At 37.6% G+C, this 23,195-nt stretch overlaps 2 protein-coding genes across 7 annotated transcripts in view; one reads left to right on the top strand and one right to left on the bottom strand.

Moving 5' to 3' along the window:
* The window catches only part of SESN1 (sestrin 1), a 107,385-nt gene extending 103,021 nt beyond the window's left edge, over nucleotides 1-4,364 (top strand). Inside the window, exons 7-9 of one of the 3 annotated variants that reach the window (XM_079939413.1) lie at nucleotides 632-822; nucleotides 2,105-2,249; nucleotides 2,852-4,364. In XM_079939413.1, coding sequence (XP_079795539.1) covers nucleotides 632-822; nucleotides 2,105-2,249; nucleotides 2,852-2,938 — 423 coding nt within the window. In that variant the 3' untranslated portion in view covers nucleotides 2,939-4,364. The remainder of the gene's footprint in view (nucleotides 1-631; nucleotides 823-2,104; nucleotides 2,250-2,851) is intronic. The other 2 variants (XM_079939414.1, XM_079939412.1) reach the window with 2 other exon arrangements.
* A 3,293-nt stretch (nucleotides 4,365-7,657) lies between these two features.
* The window catches only part of ARMC2 (armadillo repeat containing 2), a 268,510-nt gene continuing 252,972 nt past the window's right edge, over nucleotides 7,658-23,195 (bottom strand). For 3 of the 4 annotated variants that reach the window (XM_079939291.1, XM_079939292.1, XM_079939294.1), the window contains one exon: nucleotides 17,851-18,245. In XM_079939291.1, the coding sequence (XP_079795417.1) occupies nucleotides 18,088-18,245 (158 nt within the window). In that variant the 3' untranslated portion in view covers nucleotides 17,851-18,087. Of the gene's footprint in view, nucleotides 9,095-17,850; nucleotides 18,246-23,195 lie in introns of those variants that run through there. The other variant, XM_079939293.1, reaches the window with a different exon arrangement.

Raw genomic sequence — 23,195 nt, 5'->3', positions numbered from 1 at the left:
GATCAGATTTGTAGGTGATGATCAGATTTGTAGGTTTTGACCATAGTGATGGCATAATATCAAAGAGGTGTTTTAGGAAAATAAATATGGTAGTAACAAACATTGAAGTGGGAGGTTATTAAGTTTTGCTTGAGATGGAAAGAAAGGAAGCAGGGAGACTTTAATTTGGGAAAACTAATTAGGAGACACAATTAATAGGGCTGAGAATCAGAGGTGGGTAGGAGGAAAAAGAATGAATGATGGATACCTTGAATTAAAAATTTACAAAGTTTGAGGACCATTTGAATGCCTGCAGCAATAGAAAAGGAGAGTGGCCTCCCAAGATGGGTCATCTCTGGAGGCTGACGGGTGAAACAGTGAGAGAAAGCTGAATATGGGTGACCTGTGTGTAAGGGGAAGAGATTCCACTGGTTTTTAAACTCGCTGAGTTCAAAATGTAACTTTTGCATGTTGCAGTATAGAAATTGAAAACATCAAGCTGGAATGCAAGTGAAACTGAGAGCTAGGAATGTACTAGAAAGGCAGTGGATTTCAGCTGCCAGTAATTTCACTGCACCGAAGAGCGACAGACGTAGAACTACAGTTGGCCACGTTTTAATTAATTCACATTTGTTCTGTTCTCTGTATTTAGGACTATTGTTGGGAAGACCATGGTTATTCTTTGGTAAATCGTCTTTATCCAGATGTAGGACAGTTGATCGATGAAAAATTTCACATTGCTTACAATCTTACTTATAATACAATGGCAATGCACAAAGATGTTGATACCTCAATGCTACGACGGGCTATTTGGAACTATATTCACTGCATGTTTGGAATAAGGTTAGTCTGTTTTCTTATGTTTATGAAGAGGTATTTTCCTTTAGCCTAAATTATTCAGGTGCTTGGAACACATATGCACACAGACCTACGTTAACATACTCAAAACCATCCCCTCCCCAATAGCTTATTTTTATGCATTTTGTGCTTCAAAGACTTGATTTTTTGCAGCTTGGTGTGTTTTCTCTTGCCTAGCTAAGCAGGAGGGAGAGTTAGGAATGCTGACAAGAGTTAAATAACAGATGCCTCCAGGGAAGAGGAGAGCAAGCAAGCTGGCCCAAGAGCATAGAGGAAGAGGCAAAGTTTGTCTCTGAACATTTATGGTATCTTTTCCCTTTGTATCATCTTTTATCTCCTGACACACTCATACTTCTACCTTCATGGAACTTAGAACTCTTACAGTACCCTTCTAAAGAGTACCTACTCCCATGATATTTCATCAAAATACAAAACTTTCATATCCTGTTAGGTATTCAGCCACATTTAAACACAGCCATCATAAACCACCTTCTAACATACACAAACAACCATGCTGTGGTACTTTCTGATTATTTTAGCTGTAAAGTCACACTTTGTCTTGCTTCTTCACTTTATCAGTAGCCAGGCTATGACTTTAGACTCCTGAATGGTTATACAGGACCCGCTTTCTTCCTTTTCTACTAAAAACCAATTAGGAGACTTCAGTTCTAGGCACTATCTGCCAGTGCGGCAGAGGAGACATTGGTGCCTACGACCATCTTGGCTTAGCCTTTCCCAAGTGTAGACGCTGTGAAGCCATCTAGAGACTGATTCTTTCCTCTCAGACACCTCTCCCCCTTTTTTCTCATCTGACCCCAAGAACTCCTGCCCCCTTTTTTCTCATCTGACTCCAAGAACTCCTGGAAACATAAGAAAAAAAATTTATTTACACAAATAGATTATAATTGATATATCATGTAATAGTATCAATAAGTATTACTGTCTGATTAATTTGTTAATTTCTTAATATCAGCAATACTCAAACTTTGTTTCCAGAATTTGTTCCTCAGTGTGGTTGCTTATTCATGATTGTAAATATACGGTTGCTTGGGCACTGGCAATTTTTTTGTTCATCTGACTTCTGTTTCTTACCCCTTTATACTCATTCATCCACCCGCAATGAAACGTAAAAATTGTAAAGCTGTCATTTTGGGGGATAGCTACCTACACAAAGAGGGGGAAAGAATACAGCATTTACTATTGATGTCTGTACTTCCATAAGAATAAAACAGACTATACATAAAATTCTCACATTATCTTTTAACAGATATGATGACTATGACTATGGTGAAATTAACCAGCTATTGGATCGTAGCTTTAAAGTTTATATCAAAACTGTTGTTTGCACTCCTGAAAAGGTTACCAAAAGAATGTATGATAGCTTCTGGAGGCAGTTCAAGCACTCTGAGAAGGTAAGTACCTATTGTGTTTACTCTAACTTAGCAGTGATCCTTATTCTCCTTCACCTAACCTAATGGGTCTCAAACCCCTTCCATCACTTCTACCAACCCAGATAAGAACACTCCAGATCAGCTGTCTCACATACCCCTTGGAAGGGAGAACCTCATTATGGTTTAAAGTAAAAGAATAAAGACAGGGAGAATAGGTGTGCTGGCCTCTCCTCAGAGTGCTGGCATCACTGTAACTGCTTCAGAGAAAGAAGAGAGTGTTTGTGAATGATGATTTGGCAGGGAAGTTGTTGTTCTAACAAACCTTCAAGAAGAGATGTGATCGAATATAAATACAAGCTCAAAACATCTATCCAAAAAAGATCAGACAGCTTTTGTTTTGAGAAACTGATGTTATTCAGTGGCACACAGAAAACATTTCTGGTGTTTATTAGATGCACTGAAACTGATTGTGAATGCTTATAACCCTATCTCTTTTTTTTTTTGCATCTTTATTGGAGTATAATTGCTTTACAGTGTTGTGTTAGTTTCTGCTGTATAAGAAAGTGAATCAGCTATATGTATACATATATCCTATCTTAAATGATAATGTGTCTTATATTCAGGTTCACGTTAATCTGCTTCTTATAGAAGCTAGGATGCAAGCAGAACTCCTTTATGCTCTGAGAGCCATTACCCGCTATATGACCTGATGCCTTTCCTCCATTAAAGAAGATGAACGATCAGCAGATATTGTCCTACAAGGGGAAGGTACTAAGCCCCAGGACCAATGGTAGATAAAAGAATTCAGAAATCCATTGTGCCATGATTCCTTTAGTTTCTGCTATTTTACTGTGGAAATGCCACTGCTGGCACAAGCAGTGAGTGCTTGGCAGCTTCAAGTTTAGAGCTGTGAAGAAGGGCTGCTGTTCACAGTATTTTGCTTTTTGACAGTACAAGATGCTGTATAACTTTTAATACAGCAAATAGTAACTCTCAAAATCCTGTTGCTTTTATGTTAAAAAATAACAAGAATTGGAGCATGCAAAGAATGGGACTTTTTGATAATGATGTAAGCTTTTATATTGATACGTAAAGGATTTTAGATATTGGTGCTGCTATTCTTGCTGGTGGAATGAATAGAGTGGCTGTTCCAGTTAAGCTATTAGTAATAAAGTGAACACTGCTACTATCTGAGCCTACGTACATAATTTTTGTGGTTTCAAATTAAACTTGCGTATGTGTTAACTTTTTTTGCACCTAAAATTACTCACAGCTCGGCAAAGACCATTATGATGGTAACAGCTCATTTCTTTCATACAGTTTTTTAATTCAGTTATTGGATGATACTAAATTACAGTGGCATTCTTAAAGATTTTCTTCAAAAAGCAATCTTAAATGAAAGTGTGTAAATTATAAGAAAAGCTGGCTACCTTTTGATATGCTGTTTCCCAAGATTCTCTGACACTGGAGGGCAGCTGTCTTGTACAGTATTTTTGTTTCCAGCACCAAAGTTATGGGAAATATTGCTGTAGACTGCTGCGCAGTCCCAGGTGCATTCTGCCCCTCTGCTCCTGCCCACCTCATGGTCCCCACTTCAGAGGTTGTACAGCTCCTTAAATAATAAAGCTGGAAAATATATTTAGTCAGGTTATCAAATTTGATTTACAAAAATGCTAGCTTTGTTTGAAATGCAAACAGGCTTGAAAAAAATGTATTAAGTACTTTGTATTCTGGAGGCGTGAACTGCTTTTGAAGTCTGTCAGTATTATTGGTATTTTTCAATAAAGAATAATTTTTCTGCAATTTTTTTGCTGTCTCAGTCTCTTAAAAAGTCATGACTTCACAATCGGTAGCTATGCTGTTTCTTTTGACTTTTTCATTAGCCATCACACTTAAATAATTCTGTAATCAGATGAGAGACTTAAATGGCAAACTCTTGAAGTCACTTTGAAAGATATAAAGAAAAGTTTTATCTCGGAAATAACTGGTACAGCCCCATGCCTTGTCCATTTTGAACTGAGGTGGACTGAGATGTTTTGAAAGTCAAATAGAATTATTAAAAATTATTAGAAACAAAGGCTAATTAGGGAGCCACTACAGAACAAAAAATGACACTGTCAAACAATTAGAAATAGCTCTAAATTTAATCAAAGCTGTTGTAATAACTCTCTTACTCATCAAAACATTTACTGAGCTCCATCTAGTGCCTATAAATTTATAGTGTGGGATGGGAGGCACAGTTTTGAATGGAGGGGATGTACTTACCTTCATGGCTGTTGAGAAGATTGAGAAGATAAGACTATCACCTTAGATAAAAATTATCTTCAGTATATTTAAAGATATACATAAGCCCATTTCTAGTCAGCTTACAATAATATACAAATGGTCTTACCCATTGAATTTGCATCATACCTCTGCCCTTTTCTGTCTGCTGCTGGGTTTTTTCATCATAGCAATACAGGTGAATCCAACAAGTAAAGTTGCACTGGATTTAGTTAAATTTTTACTCATTCTGCTTCTGCTCTTTGTTCTTTGCACTTGCTCTTGAAAATACAAAATTTCTAATAGAGGTTCTAATCAGTAGTAGGATGATCACAAAACAAGATAAACTGAATTCATTATCTTCTTTCACTGAAGCTTATAAACTACTTACAAATCATGATTTGAAATTTTAATGAGTAAAAAAGTGTGCTTATATCTAAAGTAATAAAGGCATGCCTGTGATACAAAGTTGATGTTTCAGTACCTCCCATTTAACAGGTGTTTCTTATTACTCAATGTTTTCTCAAAACTAAACACACAGGATTTCTAATGTCACTATAATCTTTGAAACTAATAGTTTCCAAAATAACTGGGGATGGTAAAATAGAATACACTATGGAATACCAAAACTCTCCCCCACAAGAGGAATTTTTTTTCTTAAATAATCATGAATAGATTTCTGGTTGAGGTTTACAAGATTCAATTTTTAAATCAGTTTTTTGGTAAAAATTGGGGAACTTTTTTATTAGATGAAACTTAATTCAGTATCTCTTACTATAAGAATGAGATTAAATTCTAAACATTTATGTATTTACCACAATTATTAACTTCATATAAATAATGGTGATATTTTTAACTTAAAATTCATTTAAGAGTTAAGAGATTTTTAATTCTTCTAATGGTTTACCTATTTCAAATTATTTTGATAACAGACCATTGGTAGGTAAGTAAATAAATAAAACTTGTTGGATAAGCATGTTTTCCAAGCACATTTCACTCATTAAGATACTCAAATTTTGTCACATATTTGTGACTAGTGAATATCAAGGGAAAGCAAAAGGCAGGTAGGTGGGGAGTGACATCACCAGTGAAGCTCCAGGTCCTTGTTCCCCATGAGACACTGAGCTAACAACAATATAAGGACCAAAATACCTTTGTGAGAACTCTAGAAACCCCTTGGGAAGCTATAGCTCAGGCAAACACAAAACCAGGAGAAGGCTGCACCAAAAGGTGTTAAGAAAATTTGGGGCATTTTGCTTGTCCTAGCCCTTCCCTTTGCCTGGCACAGCATGATGCAATTGAGAGGAAACCCCCAATTCGTGGCTCCTCCCTCAGGACAGAAAGGAAGAAGGTGAACTTGTGTCCAGTATTCAGGCTTGTCTGGGGGCTGTTTGAGGGACTGAATTCTGTCTCACCTGACTTGGAGCACTAGTGGGAGTGGTAGCATGGTTTGGATGCTGGTTGTGGGCCACTGAAAACAGAAGTGAGCGTAGAGGTGCATTAGAGCAGCAGGGAGTCTACAGTTCGGTAGGCAGGTGCAGGAGATCCAAGAGAGTACAGCCGGGAATAAAATAGAAAGTGGAACAGGAAGCTCCTGAGAAGAAACAGAGACAAGCCTCTTAGGGAAATTAAGACAGTTAAAAGCAGATATATATCTTGGAATGAAAGCATACACACATGCCCAAAGAAGATACGTCCCTGGAAGTAGCTATTTTTCAAATGCCCAAATCTCAACAAAGTTCACAGGGTATATAAATAAACAGAAGAATGTGGCAAAATCTAAGAAACAAACCTAGAGAAACCAACCCTAAAGCAATGCGGAAATTTGATTTACCTAACAAAGAATTTTAAACAGTTGTCTTAAAGATGCTCAATGAACTAAAAAAGAACGAGACTGACAAATCAGGAAAATGATGCATGAACAAAATGAGAATGTCACTAAAGAGACAGAATAAAGAAGAAATCAAATTCTGGAGCTGAAGAATACAATAATTGAATTAAGGGAAAAAAACTAGAGTTCAACTGGAGATTTGATCAGAGAAAAACTAATCAGTGACCTTGAAGAGTTACTGATACTATCAATAACTTTAGAGTTACTATTAGTAACCTTGGAGGTTATTTGATATTATCAAGTCAGAGGGACAAAAAGAGAAATGAAGAAAAGTGAAGAGAGCCTAAGGGACTTAGGGGGACATCAGTAACAAAGTGGGGAGTGGGCAGAACTGTAAAGGAATGGAGTTTTGTATGCAAATCAAGTTCTTATCAGCTTAAAATATTCTTATAACTTTAACATTTTTAAATGTAATCCCCATGGTAACCACAAAGAAAATCTCTTTAGAATTTACACAAAAAGAAATGAGAAGGAAATCAAAGCATGTCACTACAAAAAAAAAAAAAAAAGTCAGTGAAACACAAAGGAGGAAGAGGGGAAATGAGGTACAAAAAAGCTACAAAACTTGCAGAAAACAATTAACAAAATGGCAGTAGTACGTCCTTCCCTGTCAGTAATTACATCAAATGTAAATGGATTGAATCCCCCAATCAAAAGACACAGATTGGCCAAATGGATAAAATAAAAAAGAGGATTCAACTATATGCTGTCTATAAGAAACTAACTTTAGATCTAAGGACACATATAGACTGAGAGTGAAAGGCTGGAAAAAGATATTCCATGCAAATGGTAACCGAAAGAGAGCAGAGGTGGCTATATGAATATCAGACAAAAGGGTCAATTCACCAGGAAGCTATAACAATTATAAACATATAGGCACCAAATACCTAAATATATGAAGCAAATGTTAATAGAATTGAAGAGAGAAATAGATAGCAACACAATAATAGTAGGAGATTCAATACCCACTTCCAAAAATGAATAGAACCAACAGAAGATAAATAAGGAAAGAGGACTTGAACAACACTATAGATTAGTTGGATCTATCAGACATATACAGAACACTTAAACAGAAGAATATACATTCTTCTCAAGTGCACATGGAACATTCTCCAGGACTGACCACATATTAAGCCACAAAACAAGTCTTAACAAATTTTAAAAGATTGAAATCATACAAACTATCTTTTCTGATCATAATGGAATGAAACTAGTAATCGATTGCAGAAAGAAAAACTGGAAAGCCCACAAGTATGGAGAAATTAAGCAGCACATTCTTAAAAAGCCATTGCAAAGAAGAAATCACAAATGGAATTAGAAAATATCTCGAGATAAATTAAAAACAGAACACACCAAAATTTATGGATGCAGTGCTAAGAGGGAAGTTTAGAGCTATAAACTCTTACATTAAAAAAGCAAAAAGATCTCAAATCAACAACCTAACTTCACACGTCAAGGAACTAGACAAAGAACAATCCAAACCCAGAGCTAGCAGAAGGAAGGAAACATAGAGCAGAGATAAATAAAACAGACAACAGAAAACAATAGAAACAACAAAACAAAGAGTTGTTTGAAAAGATCAAAAAAATTGACAAACCTTTAACTAGATTAAGAAAAAGAATCAAATATATAAAATCAGAAATGAAAAATGGGACATTAACAACCAATGTAAAAAAAAAGGATAGAAACTATTATGTATTGGGTGGGCCAAAAAGTGCCTTCGGTTTTAAAGTAAAAATAAAAGACACATTTTTCATTTTTACCAAACACTTTATTGAACGATGCATTCACCCTTTTGTTCCACTTCCTTCTGCCATTTTTCAGGCACCTTCATAATTCTATCTTCCCAAAACTTTATCTTTTTTAAATATATTTTTTAATTAATTAATTAATTTTGGCTGAGTTGGGTCTTTGTTGCTGTGTGTGACCTTTCTCTAGTTGTGGCAAGGGGGGGCTACTCTTCATTGCAGTGTGCAGGCTTCTCATTGCGGTGCGCAGGCTTCTCATTGTGGTGGCTTCTCTTGTTGCGGAGTGCAGGCTCTAGGCACGTGGGCTTCAGTAGTTGTGGCTCGCAGGCTCTAGAGCGCAGGCTCAGTAGTTGTGGCACACGGGCTTAGTTGCTCCACAGCATGTGGGATCTTCCCAAACCAAGGCTCGAACCCGTGTCCCCTGCATTGGCAGGCGGATTCTTAACCACTGTGCTACCAGGGAGGCCCAACTTTTATCTTTTTGAGCAAAGAACTGTTCCAGGTGCCTTCTACAGTCTAAAATTTCAAAAAATTGAAATTTTTTCCATTAAGAGAATTTTGTAAAGAACAAACTAAATGGAAATCCAAAGGTGCAATGTCTGATGAATATGGCAGACGAATCAGAACTTCCCAGCCAAGCTGTAACAGTTTTCGCCTGGTCATCAAAGAAACATGCAGTCTTGTGCTATCCTGATGGAAGATTACGCAGTTCCTGTTGACTAATTCTGGACGCTTTTCGTCGAGTGACGCTTTCAGTTGGTTTAGTTGGGAGCCGTACTTGTTGGAATTAATCGTTTGGTTTTCTGGAAGGAGCTCATAATAGAGGACTCCCTTCCAATCCCACCATATACACAACATCACCTTTGGATGAAGACCAGCCTTTGGTGTGGTTGGTGGTGGTTCATTTCACTTGCCCCACGATCTCTTCCGTTACACATTGTTGTACAGTATCCACTTTTCATCGCCTGTCACAATTTGTTTTAAAAACAATGTTTTCATTACATTTCAGTAGAGAATCACATGCAGAAATATGGTCAAGAAGGTTTTTTTCACTTAACTCATGTGGAACCCAAACATCAAAGCAATTCACATAACCAAGCTGGTGCAAATGATTTTCAGTGCTTGATCTGGATATTTTGAGTATGTCGGCTATCTCCCACCAGGTATAACACTCATTGTTCTCAATTACTGTTTCAATTTGATCGCTATCAACTTCAACTGGTCTACCCGACCGTGGATCATCGTCCAGTGAGAAATCTCCAACACGAAATTTCGCAAACCACTTCTGACACATTCAATCAGTCACAGCACCTCCTCTATAAACTGCACAAATCTTTTTGTGCGTTTCAGTTGTGTTTTTACCTTTCTTGAAATAATAAAGCATAATATGCCAAAAATGTTGTTTCTTCTTCCATCTTCAATATTAAAATGGCTACGCAAAAATTCACCAATTTTGATCTTTTTTTAAACACATGCCGATATGACAGCTGTCACATACAATCTAACAACTGTTCCGAATGACGTTAAAAATAACTAACTGCTACTAGAGCCATCTTATGGAAAAAAACGAATGAAACTTTTGGCCAACCCAATACACAAATTGGATAACTTAGAAACACACAACCTACCAAGACTGAATCACGAAGAAACAGAAAATCTGAACAGACCTATAACTAGTATGGAGATTGAAATCAGTAATCAAAAACTCTCAACAAAGCCCAGGACCAAATGGTTTCACAGAAAAATTATACCAAACGTTTAAAGAAGAGTCAACACCAAACTCATCCAAAAACTGAAGAGGGAACACTTCCAAACTCATTCTATGAGGTCAGCATTACCCTGAAACCAAAGCCAGACAAAGCGGCTACAAGAAAACTACAGACCAATATCTCTGATGATACTGTTGCAAAAATCCTTAATACTAGTAAAGAGAATTCAATGGCACATTTAAAAAATGAATATAGATTCCTGAAATGCAAGGATGATTCAACATATAAAAATTGATCAGTGTAATTAATACACCATGTTAACAGAATGGAAGGGGGAAAAACACATGATCATATCAATTGATGCAAAAAATCATCCGGCATAATTCAACACCCTTTCATGATAAAAAATACTCAACAAACTAGGAGTAGAAGGAAACGATCTCAATGTAATAAAGGCCATATGTGAAAAGCCCACAGCTAACATCATACTCTGTGAAAGACAAAGCTTTTCCTCTAAGATCAGGAACAAAACAAGGATGCCTACTTGCACCACTCATAGTACCAGAAGTCCTAGCTAGAGCAATTAGGCAAGAAAAAGACGTCCAAATTAGAAAGGAAATGTAAAATTATCTCTCTTTGCAAATGACATGATCTTATATATAGAAAACCCTAAAGATTCCCCCCTCACACACACATACACACACAAAATAAAAAATTAAATTTTAAAAACCTGTTGGAGATAAATTATTCAGCAAAGTTACAAGATACAAAATCAGTTGCATTTTTATACACTAACAATGAGCAATCTAATAAGGAAACTACGGCAACAATTCCATTTATAATAGCATCAAAAAGAATAAAATACTTAGAAATAAATTTAACCAAAGGAGTTTAAAGACTTGACACCGAAAACTACAAAACATTACTATAAAAAACTAAAGGAGACACAAATAAATGGAAAAGGACCATTCGATGAGGAAAGGACTGTCTTTTCAACAAATGGTTCTGGGAAAACTGGATATCCACATGCAAAAAAATTAAGTTAGACCTTTACCTTACAACCATACACAGAAACTAACTAAAATGGATTAAAGACCTAAATGTAAAAATTAAAACTTTAAAACTCCTAGAAGAAAACATAGGGGGCAAAGCTTCAGGACACTGGATTTGGCAATGATTTATTTGACATAAGACCAAAAGGCAACAGAAAAAATAGATAAATGGAACTACATCAAACTTACTTCTCTAAGCATCAAAGGGCACAATCAACAGTAAAAAGGTAACCTACAGAATGGGAGAAAATATTTGTAAATCATGTATCTGACAAAGGCTTAATATCCAGAATATATAAATAACTCCTTTAACTCAACAACTACCACCAAAAAACAACAAAACAAACAAACAAAACCCCACAAATAGCCTGATTAAAAAATGGGCATCTTACAGTTTTCAGAGTACAGGTCTTTTGCCTCCTTAGGTAGGTTTATTCCTAGGTATATTATTATTTTTGTTGTGATCGTAAATGGGATTGTTTCCTTAACTTCTTTGTCTGATATTTCATTGTCAGTGTATGGAAAAGCAACAGATTTCTGTATATTAATTTCGTATCCTGCAAACTTACTGAATTTATTGATGAGGTCTAGTAGTTTTCTGGTGGCATCTAGGATTTTCTATGTATAGTATCATGTCATCGGCAAACAGTGATAATCATACTACTTCTTTTCCAATTTGGATTCCTTTTAATTCTTTTTCTCCTCTGATTGCTATGATGAGGACTTCCAAAACTATGGTGAATAAAAGTGGTGAGAGTGGGCATCCTTTTCTTGTTCCTGATCTTAGAGGAAATGCTTTCAGATTTTTACTGTTGAGTATGATGTTAGCTGTGGGTTTGTCATATATGGCCTTTGTTACGTTGAAGTATGTTCCCTCTATGCCCACTTTCTGGAGAGTTTTTATTATAAATGGATGTTGAATTTTATCAAAAGCTTTTTCTGCATCTACTGAGATGATCATATGATTTTTATTCTTCAGTTTGTTAATGTGGTGTATCACACTGATGGATTTGCAGATATTGAAAAATCCTTGCATCCCTAGGATAAAACCCACTTGATCATGGTGTATGATCCTTTTAATGTATTGTTGGAGTCAGTTTGCTAGTATTTTGTTGAGGATTTTTGCATCTATGTTTGTCAGTGATATTGGCCTATAGTTTTATTGTGATATCTTTGTCTGGTTTTGGTATCAGGGTGATGCTGGGCAAAAAGAGTGAGTTTGGAAGTGTTCTGTCCTCTGCAATTTTTTTGGATGAGTTTGGTATTAACTCTTCTCTAAATGTTTGGTAGAATTCACCTGTGAAGCCATCTGGTCCTCGACTTTTGTTTATTGGAAGTCTTAAAATTACTGATTCAATGTCAGTACTGGTAATTGGTCTGTTCATATTTTCTATTTCTTCCTCGTTCAGTCTTGGGAGACTGTACCTTTCTAAGAATTTGTCCATTTCTTCTAGGTTGTCCATTTTATTGGTGTAGAGTTACTCATAGTAGTCTCTTATGGTCCTTCTGGTATTCTGTGGTATGGTATTTCTGTGGAGTCTGTTGTAACTTCTTTTTCATTTCTGATTTTATTGATTTGGGCCTTCTCTCATTTTATTCTTGGTGAGTCTGGCTAAAGGTTTATCAATTTTGTTTATCTTTGTTTAGCCAGCTTTTAGTTTCATTGATCTTTTTTTTGTGTGTGTGTGTCTCTATTTCATTTATTTCTGCTCTGATCTTAATGATTTCTTTCCTTCTACTAACTTTGGGTTTTGTTTGTTCTTTATCTAGTTGCTTTAGGTGTAAAGTTAGGTTGTTTGAGATTTTTCTTCTTTTTTTTTTTTTTTTGTGATACGCAGGCCTCTCACTGTTGTGGCCTCTCCCGTTGCGGAGCATAGGCTCCGGACGTGCAGGCTCAACGGTCATGGCTCCCGGGCCCAGCCAATCTGCGGCATGTGGGATCTTCCCAGACTGGGGCATGAACCCATGTCCCCTGCATCAGCAGGCGGACTCTCAACCACTGCGCCACCAGGGAAGCCCACAGTCTTTATTTTAAAGTCTGTTTTGTCTGATATAAGTATTGCTACTCTAGCTTTCTTTTCATTTCCATTTGCATGGAATACCTTTTTCCATCTTCTCACTTTCAGCCTGTATGTGTCTCTAGATCTGAAGTGGCTCTCTTGTAGACAGCATATATATGGTTCTTGTTTTTGTATCCATTCAGCCAGTCTATGTCTTTTGGTTGGAGCATTCAGTCCATTTACATTTAAGGTAATTATCATTATGAATGTTTTTACTGCCATTTTGTTAATTGTTTTGGATTTGTTTTTGTGGGCCTTTCTTCTTTCCTTCTTCGTTTGTCCTCTTCTCTTGTTATGTGATGACTATCTTTAGTGTTATGCTTTGATTCCTTTTTGTTTTTTGTGTGTATAGATTTTTGATTTGTGGTTACCATGAGGTTTTGGTATAGCAGTCTGTATATATACATGATTGTCTTAGTTGCTGATCTTAGTTTCAAATGCATTTTAAATACTTGCATTTGTACTCTCCTCCCCTCATGATTACTGGTTTTGATATATTTTACATCTAATTGTTTTGCATATCTCTTAACTGCTTATTGTGATGATTTTACTACTTTTGTCTTTTAATTTCCCTACTAGTTTGTGTTTGGATGATTTTACTACTTTTGTAGATTTTACTACTTTTACTACTTTTGTCTTTTAATGATTTTACTACTTTTGTCTTTTAATTTCCCTACTATAAGATGCTGATTAAAGAAACTGAAGATGACACAAACAGATAGAAAGATATACCATGTTCTTGGGTTGAAAGAATCAATATTGTTAAAATGACCATGCAATCCAAGGCAATCTATAGATTCAATGCAATCCCTGTCAAATCACCAATGCCATTTTTCACAGAACTACAACAAAATTTTTTTAAATTTGTATGTGAACACAAAAGACCCCAAGAGCCTAAGCCATCTTGAGAAGGAAAAACGGAGCTGGAGGAATCACACTCCCTGACTTCAGACTATACTACAAAGCTATATTAATCAAAACAGTATGGTACAGGCACAAAAACAGGCATACAGATCAATGGAACAGATCAATGGAAAGCCCAGAAATAAACCCCCACATCTACAGTCAATTAACATATGACAAAGGAGGCAAGAATATACAATGGAGAAGAGACGGTCTCTTCAACAAGTGGTGCTGGGAATACTGAACAGATACATGTAAAAGAATGAAATTAGAACATTCTCTAACACCATATACAAAAATAAACTCAAAATGGATTAAAGAACTACTGTCAGACCTAAATGTAAGACCGGACACTATAAAACTTCTAGAGGAAAACTTAGGCAGAACGCTCTTTACCATAAATCACAGCAATAGTTTTTTGGATCCCTCTTCTAGAGTAATGGAAATAAAAACCAAAATAAACAAACAGGACCTAATTAAACTTAAAAGCGTTTGCACAGCAAAGGAAATCATAAACAAAACAAAAAGACAACCTACAGAATGGGAGAAACTATTTGCAAATGATGTGACCGACAAGAGATTAATTTCCAAAATATACAAACAGCTCATACAGCTTAATATCAAAAAAATAAACAGTCCAATCAACAAATGGGCAGAAGATCTAAATAGACATTTCTCCAAAGAAGACATACAGATTGCCAACAAACACATGAAAGGATGCTCAACATCACTAATCATTAGAGAAATGCAAATCAAAACTACAATGAGGTATCACCTCACTCTGATCAGAATGGCCATCATCAAGAAGTGTACAAATAATAAATGCTGGAGAGGATGTGGAGAAAAGGGAACCCTCCTACACTGTTGGTGGGAATGTAAATTGGTGCAGCCACTATGGAGAACAGTATGGAGGTTCCTTAAAAAAAACTAAAAACAGAAGCTACCATATGACCCAGCAATCCCACTCCTGGGCATATATTTGGAGAAAGCTATAATTCGAAAAGATACATGCACCCCAATGTTCATAGCAGCACTATTTACAATATCCAAGATATGGAAGCAACCTAAGTGTCTGCTGACAGATGAATGGAAAGAGAAGATGTGGTATATATACACAATGGAATATTACTCAGTCATAAAAAAAAGAGTGAAATAATGCCATTTACAGCAACATGGATGCACCTAGAGATTATCATACCAAGTGAAGTAAGTCAGACAAAGATAAATATAACGATATCACTTATATGTGGAATCTAAAAAAATGATATGAATGAACTTATTTACAAACAGATATAGACTCACAGACATAGAAAGCAAACTTATGCTTACCAATGGGGAAAGCGGGGTGGGAGAGGGATAAATTAGGAGTTTGGGATTAACATATACACACTACTATATATAAAATAGATAACAAGGACCTACTGTATAGCACAGGGAACTGTACTCAGTATCTTGTAATAACCTACAATGGAAATGAATCTAACAAATGTATGTGTGTGTGTGTGTGTGTATGTGTGTGTGTGTGTGTATTATATATATATATATATCTCTGAATCACTTTGCTGTAAATCTGAAACTAACACATTGTAAATCAACTATATTTCAATAAAAATTTTAAATAATTATTTTTCAAAATAAATAAATAAAAATGGGCAAAGGACTTGAATAGACATTTCTCCAAAGATGATATATGTGGCCAAAAACCATATGAAAAGATACTCAATATCACTAATTATTAGAGAAATGCAAATCAAAACCACAATGAGATACCATTTCACAACCACTAGGATGGCTACTATCAAAAAAACCCCAAAAAACAAAAGCAAAACAAACAAACAACAGAAAATAGCAAGTGTTGGAGAAGATGTAAAGAAATGGGAACCCTTGTGCACTGTTGGTGATGTGAAATGGCACAGCCTCTGTGGAAATCAGTATAGAGATTCCTCAAAAAATTAAAAATATTACTACTATATGATCCAGTAATTTCGTTTCTGAGTATACACCCAAAGGAATTGAAAGCAGGATCTCAAAGATGTATTTACACACCCATGTTCATAGTAGCATTATTCACAATCGCCCTGAGAGAGAAGCAACCCAAATGTCCTTTGATGAGTGAATGGATAAAAAAGTGTGATATAAACATACAAGGAAATATTATTCAGCCTTAAAAAGGAAGGAAATCCCATCACATGCCACAACGTGGATGAACTTTGAGGACATTATGGCTAAGTAAAATAAGCCAATCACAAAAAGACAAATGCTGTATGAAATATCTAAACTAGTCAAATCAAATTCTTGGAAACAAAGTAGAATGGTGTTTTCTAGGGCCTGGGGAGAGGAGGAAATGGAGAGTTGTTTAATGAATTATAGAGTTTCAGTTTTGCAAGATGAAAAAGTTCTGGAGAACTGTTGCAGAACAATGTGAATAAAGTTAACACTACTGAACTGTACATTTAAAAATAGTTAAGATGGGGACTTTCCTGGCAGTCTAGTGGTTAAGACTCCACACTTCCTCCACAGGGGATGTGGGTTCGACCCCTGGTTGGGGAACTAAGATCCTACATGCCACACAGTGCACCCCCCCGAAAATAAAAAATTTCTTTTTAACTTAAAAAAAAAGTTAAGATGGTAAATTTTATGTGTTTTTCACCATAATTTTTAAGGCAGGTAGATGGTTCCAAATGGTCCAGCTTGCACATGAGTCTAACATGGAGAACAGGTACAATGGTATTCCACTATGAGTTATATTAGTTATAAATACAGAGAGTGCTGTTTTAGGGGGAAGAGAGTTTTAGCTTTTTCACTGAAAGTAGAATATATAGCCTGCTATGGTTAAAATAAAGACTTAGATCTTCAAATGTTTTTGAGAGATTAGCCTGTCAGACTTTTTAAAAATGATTTCAACTATTGGAGTGAATCTACTAGCATATAATTACAGATGAAAGACTTATGGATAAGGTGAGTGTCTCTAGAGGATTTTGCTGAGCCCCAACCAGGGATGAGCCCCAAACTAGAGAAGCCCTTGGTAAGTCTATTTGTTCCTGGAAATTTAGGTTTTTTCTAATAGATTTTAAGAGCCCATCTAGTCTGGGATGCCTGCCTTCATCCCATTAGTCTTGGTATTTTGTCAGTGTGAGAGATGAGCTTTTTGGTTATTAATGGCTCATCTCTCACCCTACAGAGTAGAGTAGTAAATCTACTTTTATTTCCAAATCGCCTTTGGCTAATATGGGATAACAACGGTTATCTCAATTTCTTTGGTTTTTATCATTTATTCAAAGGCCAAACTTATCCTACAAAGAGTGGCAAACTAATAAACTAACTACCATCATAATTTATTGAGCACCTACTATACATCAGTCACTGTACTGGACAATTTGCCCATTTTGTTTTTTTCCCTAAACTACACGATATTAAAATAGATATTAATGCCATTTTACAGTTGAAGCTAAAAAAAATTAAGTTATTTGCCCAAGGCCCAAGCAGGAGAGAGCTAGGATTCAAATGAGATCTGCCGTACACTTAAGCCTACACTCTTTCTAGTACATTATATCACCTCCCTAGTCACAGAGAGTTATAAGTAGAAGAATTGTCTGGTCTACTCATTTTATTTCAAATGAAAATAAAAAGGTAAAATACTTCCTTTTCCATCTATTTTACTTATTTAGTAAAGAGTAGATGGCCACAGGCAATCTTCTCTAAACGTTTCTGCTTACCCCTTCTCTTAATATGACAACCAGAAAAATACTGGTACCTAACCAGAAAATTATTATTAGATGCTGTAAGAATTAGTGCAGATGCTTATGTAGTAATGTATTCCTAATAGTGTTGACCACCATTATTTCTATACACAAAACCTAATAGTCTTCATTGCACAGTTGATTTACTGAACTGACAAGCACTTAAATTCTAGAATTGTTAAGTCAGGATTTTAAGACTAGAACTAAATTATTTAATAGAGAATAGAAGAAAAAGTCATTTACTTAGAAATCCCATGCATATATTTTCATCTTACATTTCTCATAGCAGAAAGTACAAAATGTATATTCATTTTTCCATAATACCTAACAAGAAGAAATGCTTATTTCTTTTAAAATACTAAGACTACTCACTAAAATCAGTACCTGAAAAACTTTCAATATTTGTTAATACTGAAAAAAAGTTCACATATGTTGCCACTTCTTAAGAATGAAGGAGACCTGACTTCCTGTTTCTGTTGTTAATCTGCATCATGTTAGAAAGAAGGAACAGGCAGGGGTTCCAGGAAGGTGTGATGACTCTGAATTCGGTTTAGAAGCTGCTGTGCCACCGGTTTGAATTCTGTTTCCCAATGTAGTTTGTGATAGTTTTTTAGGTCTTGGTCAAAACTCCCATTCAGTGCTAGTTCTTCATCTGTATCAGAAAAATTAACATTACAGCAATTATTTAGAAACATAATCCTACTGAATTAAGTTTAATTTTTGATGGCATGAGTTAAACTCATCCTGGATCATCTCTAATTCCAACAAGGCTTTTTTTTTTTATGGGAGTAGTTCTTTAACTCTTTTCTGTTCTTTGCAAAACTTTTAAGTAAGTACAGGTTAGTCTCTTAATTTAAAAAAGATAATAATCTTCTCAAAAAAAAAATCCTAGATTGACTTGAGCTCTTACTTCAATTTATCCCTAACGTTTACATGTAAGTCTACATCCAAAAGTCAGATCACAATTTCTCAGAATAAACAAAGTATTAATAGTTTATTTCCTCATCTGCACATTAGAAAAGTTAATTACTTCAGTGGTTAACAGATATAAAAGAAGTTAGGAAATCTTTGGGGAAAGTAGCACAGCTGAATTTGACACTGTAAACTTGATTAAAAATCAAATTGCTCATTTCAGAGCAAGCCAGACATACTTCTTTGAAAAGACAACCCCTCTCCCTGCCACCTTATGCTCTCACCAATAAAAGTGAAAAGTGGGAGACTGAGAATCCTAAGGAGTATCAGAATCCCAAGTGAGTCCATGGATAATGCAGAAAAGCACTTGTAAAAACAAAAATGCAATATTACAACCTTGATTTGCTTCTTTTTTTTTTTTTTTTTTGTGGTACGCGGGCCTCTCACTGTTGTGGCCTCTCCCGTTGCGGAGCACAGGCTCCAGACACGCAGGCTCAGCGGCCATGGCTCACGGGCCTAGGCGCTCCACGGCATGTGGGATCTTCCCAGACCGGGGCACGAACCCGTGTCCCCTGCATCGGCAGGCGGACTCTCAACCACTGCGCCACCAGGGAAGCCCTTGATTTGCTTCTTAATCCAAGGGCACTCTGAATTCTGTGAATGTCATAAGTATATCCAACCCACGTAGGAAGACAAATGGCTACTGAGGTTTCTGCACCGACCTGCCACTGCATTTTTCTTTGTTTATACTGGACCCCATGTGAAGGACTTCAGGACAATGCACTGGCCTGCCAGTCAGAAGGTTGCTCTGCTACTTCCTAGGTCTGAGGCCTTCTTAAGTGGTAACCACTAAGTCCTAAAGTGACCACAAATATTGCTGCTTGCATAATTCGCAAACTTTTTTCACAAGGCCAATTAAAATCCTACCATAAAATGCTTCATTAGTGTTTACATCACATTTTCTACCCTGAATATTTTCAGTACACAGTGTACTTTGGCACTATTGGTGTTAGTGTCACCATCCAGGATAAGATAAGTCTGGAATCCCAGACTGTACCTTCCCCTCCTCTCCTCCAGCCAAGTGGACAGCTATGCAGCTCTGAGATAAGTTCCGGGCAGACACACACACTTCAGCGAGGCTCTCCATGGAGACCCCTGTAAGCAAACCTGGTTCTCCCCACCCATTTGATAATCAGGGCCTTGAAAGAAAGAGAATACAGATGGTGTTCAATGCCTTCAAAGTCCTTCACGTTGGGCTACTTGCAAACAAAAGGAGTCTGTGAGACTCTGAGTGCTTTTGAATTTCTAGATCTTCTTCCTGCTCACTCTTCTCCAGATTTTCTGAGCACTAAACTTTCATTAAAAATGAATTCTCTTGTTTCATGCCCTTCTTACCCAAGCAGCTTAGGGCTGAGGGCTGCCCAGGCACCCCACAGTCCTTTCCTCTGCCCAGGGCTTTTGGTTGGATTTGATGGTTTTAGCCAAGTCACTATTTTAGTGTTTTAGGGTTTTTTAATCTAACGTCAAGACTATGTTACTTTTCTTGAGGCTTAGCACATAATTAGTTAATCTACACTCAGACCCTATTAATTGTAAATTGGGTTAGGCAAGATAACAAAAGTGGCCAAATACCTATAGGTAAGATAAAAGCAGTCTCAAGTTTCAAAGTAAATACAGCAAATGCCTAAAATGTGTCATATTGCACTAGGTATTAAATTTTGGAACTTGTACTGCAAAGAATAGCAGAGGCTAATCCAAGAAAAATTTAGGTCTATGATTTTCAAACTTTTTTTTTTACTGTGACCTAAGAAGTCCATATTACATGATGACTATATATGCACACTTAAATATTCATATACAAATAGCAAATGTTTCACAATAGAATACTTACTTTACTTATTTAACTTATTTATATATTACTACATGTACTATATATTTTTTTAATTATTTATTTATTTTTGGCTGCGCTGGGTCTTTGTTGCTGTGTGTGGGCTTTTTCTAGTTGCAGTGAGCGGGGGCTACTCATTGCAGTGGCTTCTCTTGTTGTGAAGCACAGGCTCTAGGCGCACGGACTTCAGCAGTTGTGGCATGTGGGCTCAGTAGTTGTGGCTCGCGGGCTCTAGAGGTAGGTCCAGTAGTTGTGGCGCACGGGCTTAGTTGCCCTCCAGCATGTGGGATCTTCCTGGACCAGGGATCGAACCCATGTCCCCTACATTGGCAGGAGGATTCTCAACCACTGCACCACCAGGGAAGCCCCATGTACTATATTCTGATATTCTGTTTCTTTGCTACTTCATTTTTTAAAGATGCTGGTCACAGTGTGAAAAGTGCAGATTTAGATAACAAATTATTCTTAAACTTTCTTTGTGCACAACATACTTCCAAATACTAGAATTTTAGGTAAGATATTAGAAAGGATTAAAGGACTCAAAACAAGTTTGTCAGTGACCATTATAACACAATCTCTATCTATTACAGTTGAAGGATCCTGCAGCAGCAATAAAAGCTTCCTCTACTCACTGCACCATTTCCTAGCTTGCTGTTCAGCACCAGGTGGCTCTTGAAGGTTCGATTATTGTTGTGACTATTAGAAGGCACAGTCCTTACATGTTCCAGAAGCACCTGATGGCTCTTTGGCATGGCCTTGGTGGTGTGATCCTCTAACTTGAACACTGGGTCCCCCTCTACCCTGTCATATAACCTAGGTGCTAAGTTCCACATACCACAGACGAACGTAAAATAACCTAGTGTCGTTTACATTCACAATAACAAACTGCACACACTAATCACCATTTTCAGGCAATCCTGAGAGAAGCTCACAGTAGCCTAGTGTGCCAGGGCACACCACTTAAGAACTTCAAGATAAACACATTGCTAATGAGTTTATAAGAAGCGGCTGCAGTACATCAGGAAGTTTCAGACAACATTCTTTTTAAGCCACTTTTCTAAAAGACTGTCAACATCCCAACCACATTGAGGACCATTACTTTCTTTTTCCAGTTCCCCATCAAGAAAAAGTTGGTTAACTTATTACATTGCTTTATCAATTACCCTACCATTATTTCTAAAAACAGTGCTCACACTTCAGTGTGGGACTTTTGTGATCTAACAGCTCATCCTGTTTTCAAAATGGCCTGTTTTTCAGCTCTTTTTGTAGAAGAGTTGAAATTTAAGTATACTCTCACTCATATATCAATTTCACCTGGTGCCACCCAACTGGCCAGACGCAGCTACAACCCTGTCAGAAGTAAGGGTCTGATGCCCACACTGTGGAGAGAAGAGCCAGCAAGCAGCCGGTCCTCCACGGTGTGATGACCTGGCTCCCTGATGCACTATGTTGATTTTTGTTCCCCATGCCTCTGTCCCCTTCCACGGCAGGGTAGGGTAAGGGTATACTATGTAATGGAACAGCAGAAAAACACAGGGGCTGGATGTTTACTTTCAGATGAAGAGCCCTGGCCTTGCTACAGTATGATCTTACACAAGTCACCTAACCCTCCTAGACCTACCTACCTCATCTGTCACCTAGCTGATGACCTTAGAGAGATCTTACAAGGATAGAATGAACGTGCTTTTAAAAGTATACAGCACTATTAAAGATACCACTCTTGTCAGTTAATCCACAAGCATCAAGAACCTGCTTTGCACAAGGCAATATCCTTCCCCCAAAGTGTCTCCACCGGAGTGGGGAAAAAGAGATAAAAGTTACAAAACAATAATACAGAACAAGTTACACAGCTCATGATTAATTGCTATATAAGTAGTATAGATTTCTTATGACCGTGGGCTTGAAAAGCTCATGGGAAGGGCCTGCAAGGGCCGGCAGCATTGGGCCAGGTAGGTAAGGGATACGGCACGAGCAAAGGTACAAGGTTAGGGAAGCACGCGAAGCCCAACCCGGCTGTAGGGAAGGTTGGGGGAGGGAAGAGGTAGGAACAGGCCCGTTACAGTCGAGTGTCCGCCCGGTGTGCTGCCCCTTGCCGCGCAGCCGGCCGTGCCCACATCCCTTCAAGGTGCCACACGGCCCCACCATTTTGTTATATATCATTGACTGCCCCAGACTTAGGTGCCAAAGCAAACCACAGACAGCCTGTGGTCGAGGCAGCTGCTGCCTGAGGCACGAAAGCCCGACACCGCAGGAGAGTGACTCACGGAACCAGTCACATCTCCCCAGTGGGACACAGAAAGTCATGCCAACAACAGAGGAGACAGAGTCCCACTCACGGAGCGCGGCAAGAAGAAGACTCAAGGCAGCTGAAGCCACGGCCATGCAGGAGCCTAGAGGGAACGAGGGGGAGGAAGGGCTTTTCCTACAAGAGCTGACAGAGCACGGCTGGGTCTCAGCAGGGTGGAGCAGATGACGCCCGCTACTGAGGGGGCCACTGGGGGGTCTCTGGTTCCACCTGGAACAACCTTCCTGGTCCTGAGTGCCTGTCCAGCAGGCTCTGGGCAATGCGCTTGTTTCCCAGCTTCCTTCTTCCCCAGACATCCTCACCTTCAACCCCTTCATTAACCAGGGCAGAGGTTCTCAGTGCTGCCTGAAGAGCAGACTCACCTGTGGAACTTTTTAATGGTGCAGATAATCAGCCTCCCACCCAGAGCTCCTGAATCAATTCCGGGGGATGGGGCCAGGACAAGTGTTTTGTTGTTGTTGTTTTTGTTTTTTAATTCCACAGCTGATTCCAATGTT

Source organism: Stenella coeruleoalba, assembly GCF_951394435.1.
Source record: "Stenella coeruleoalba genome assembly, chromosome: 12".
Taxonomy (NCBI): Eukaryota; Metazoa; Chordata; class Mammalia; order Artiodactyla; family Delphinidae; genus Stenella; species Stenella coeruleoalba.
The sequence above is the reverse complement of the archived record's forward strand: the minus strand, read 5'-3'. Positions and strand labels throughout refer to the sequence as shown.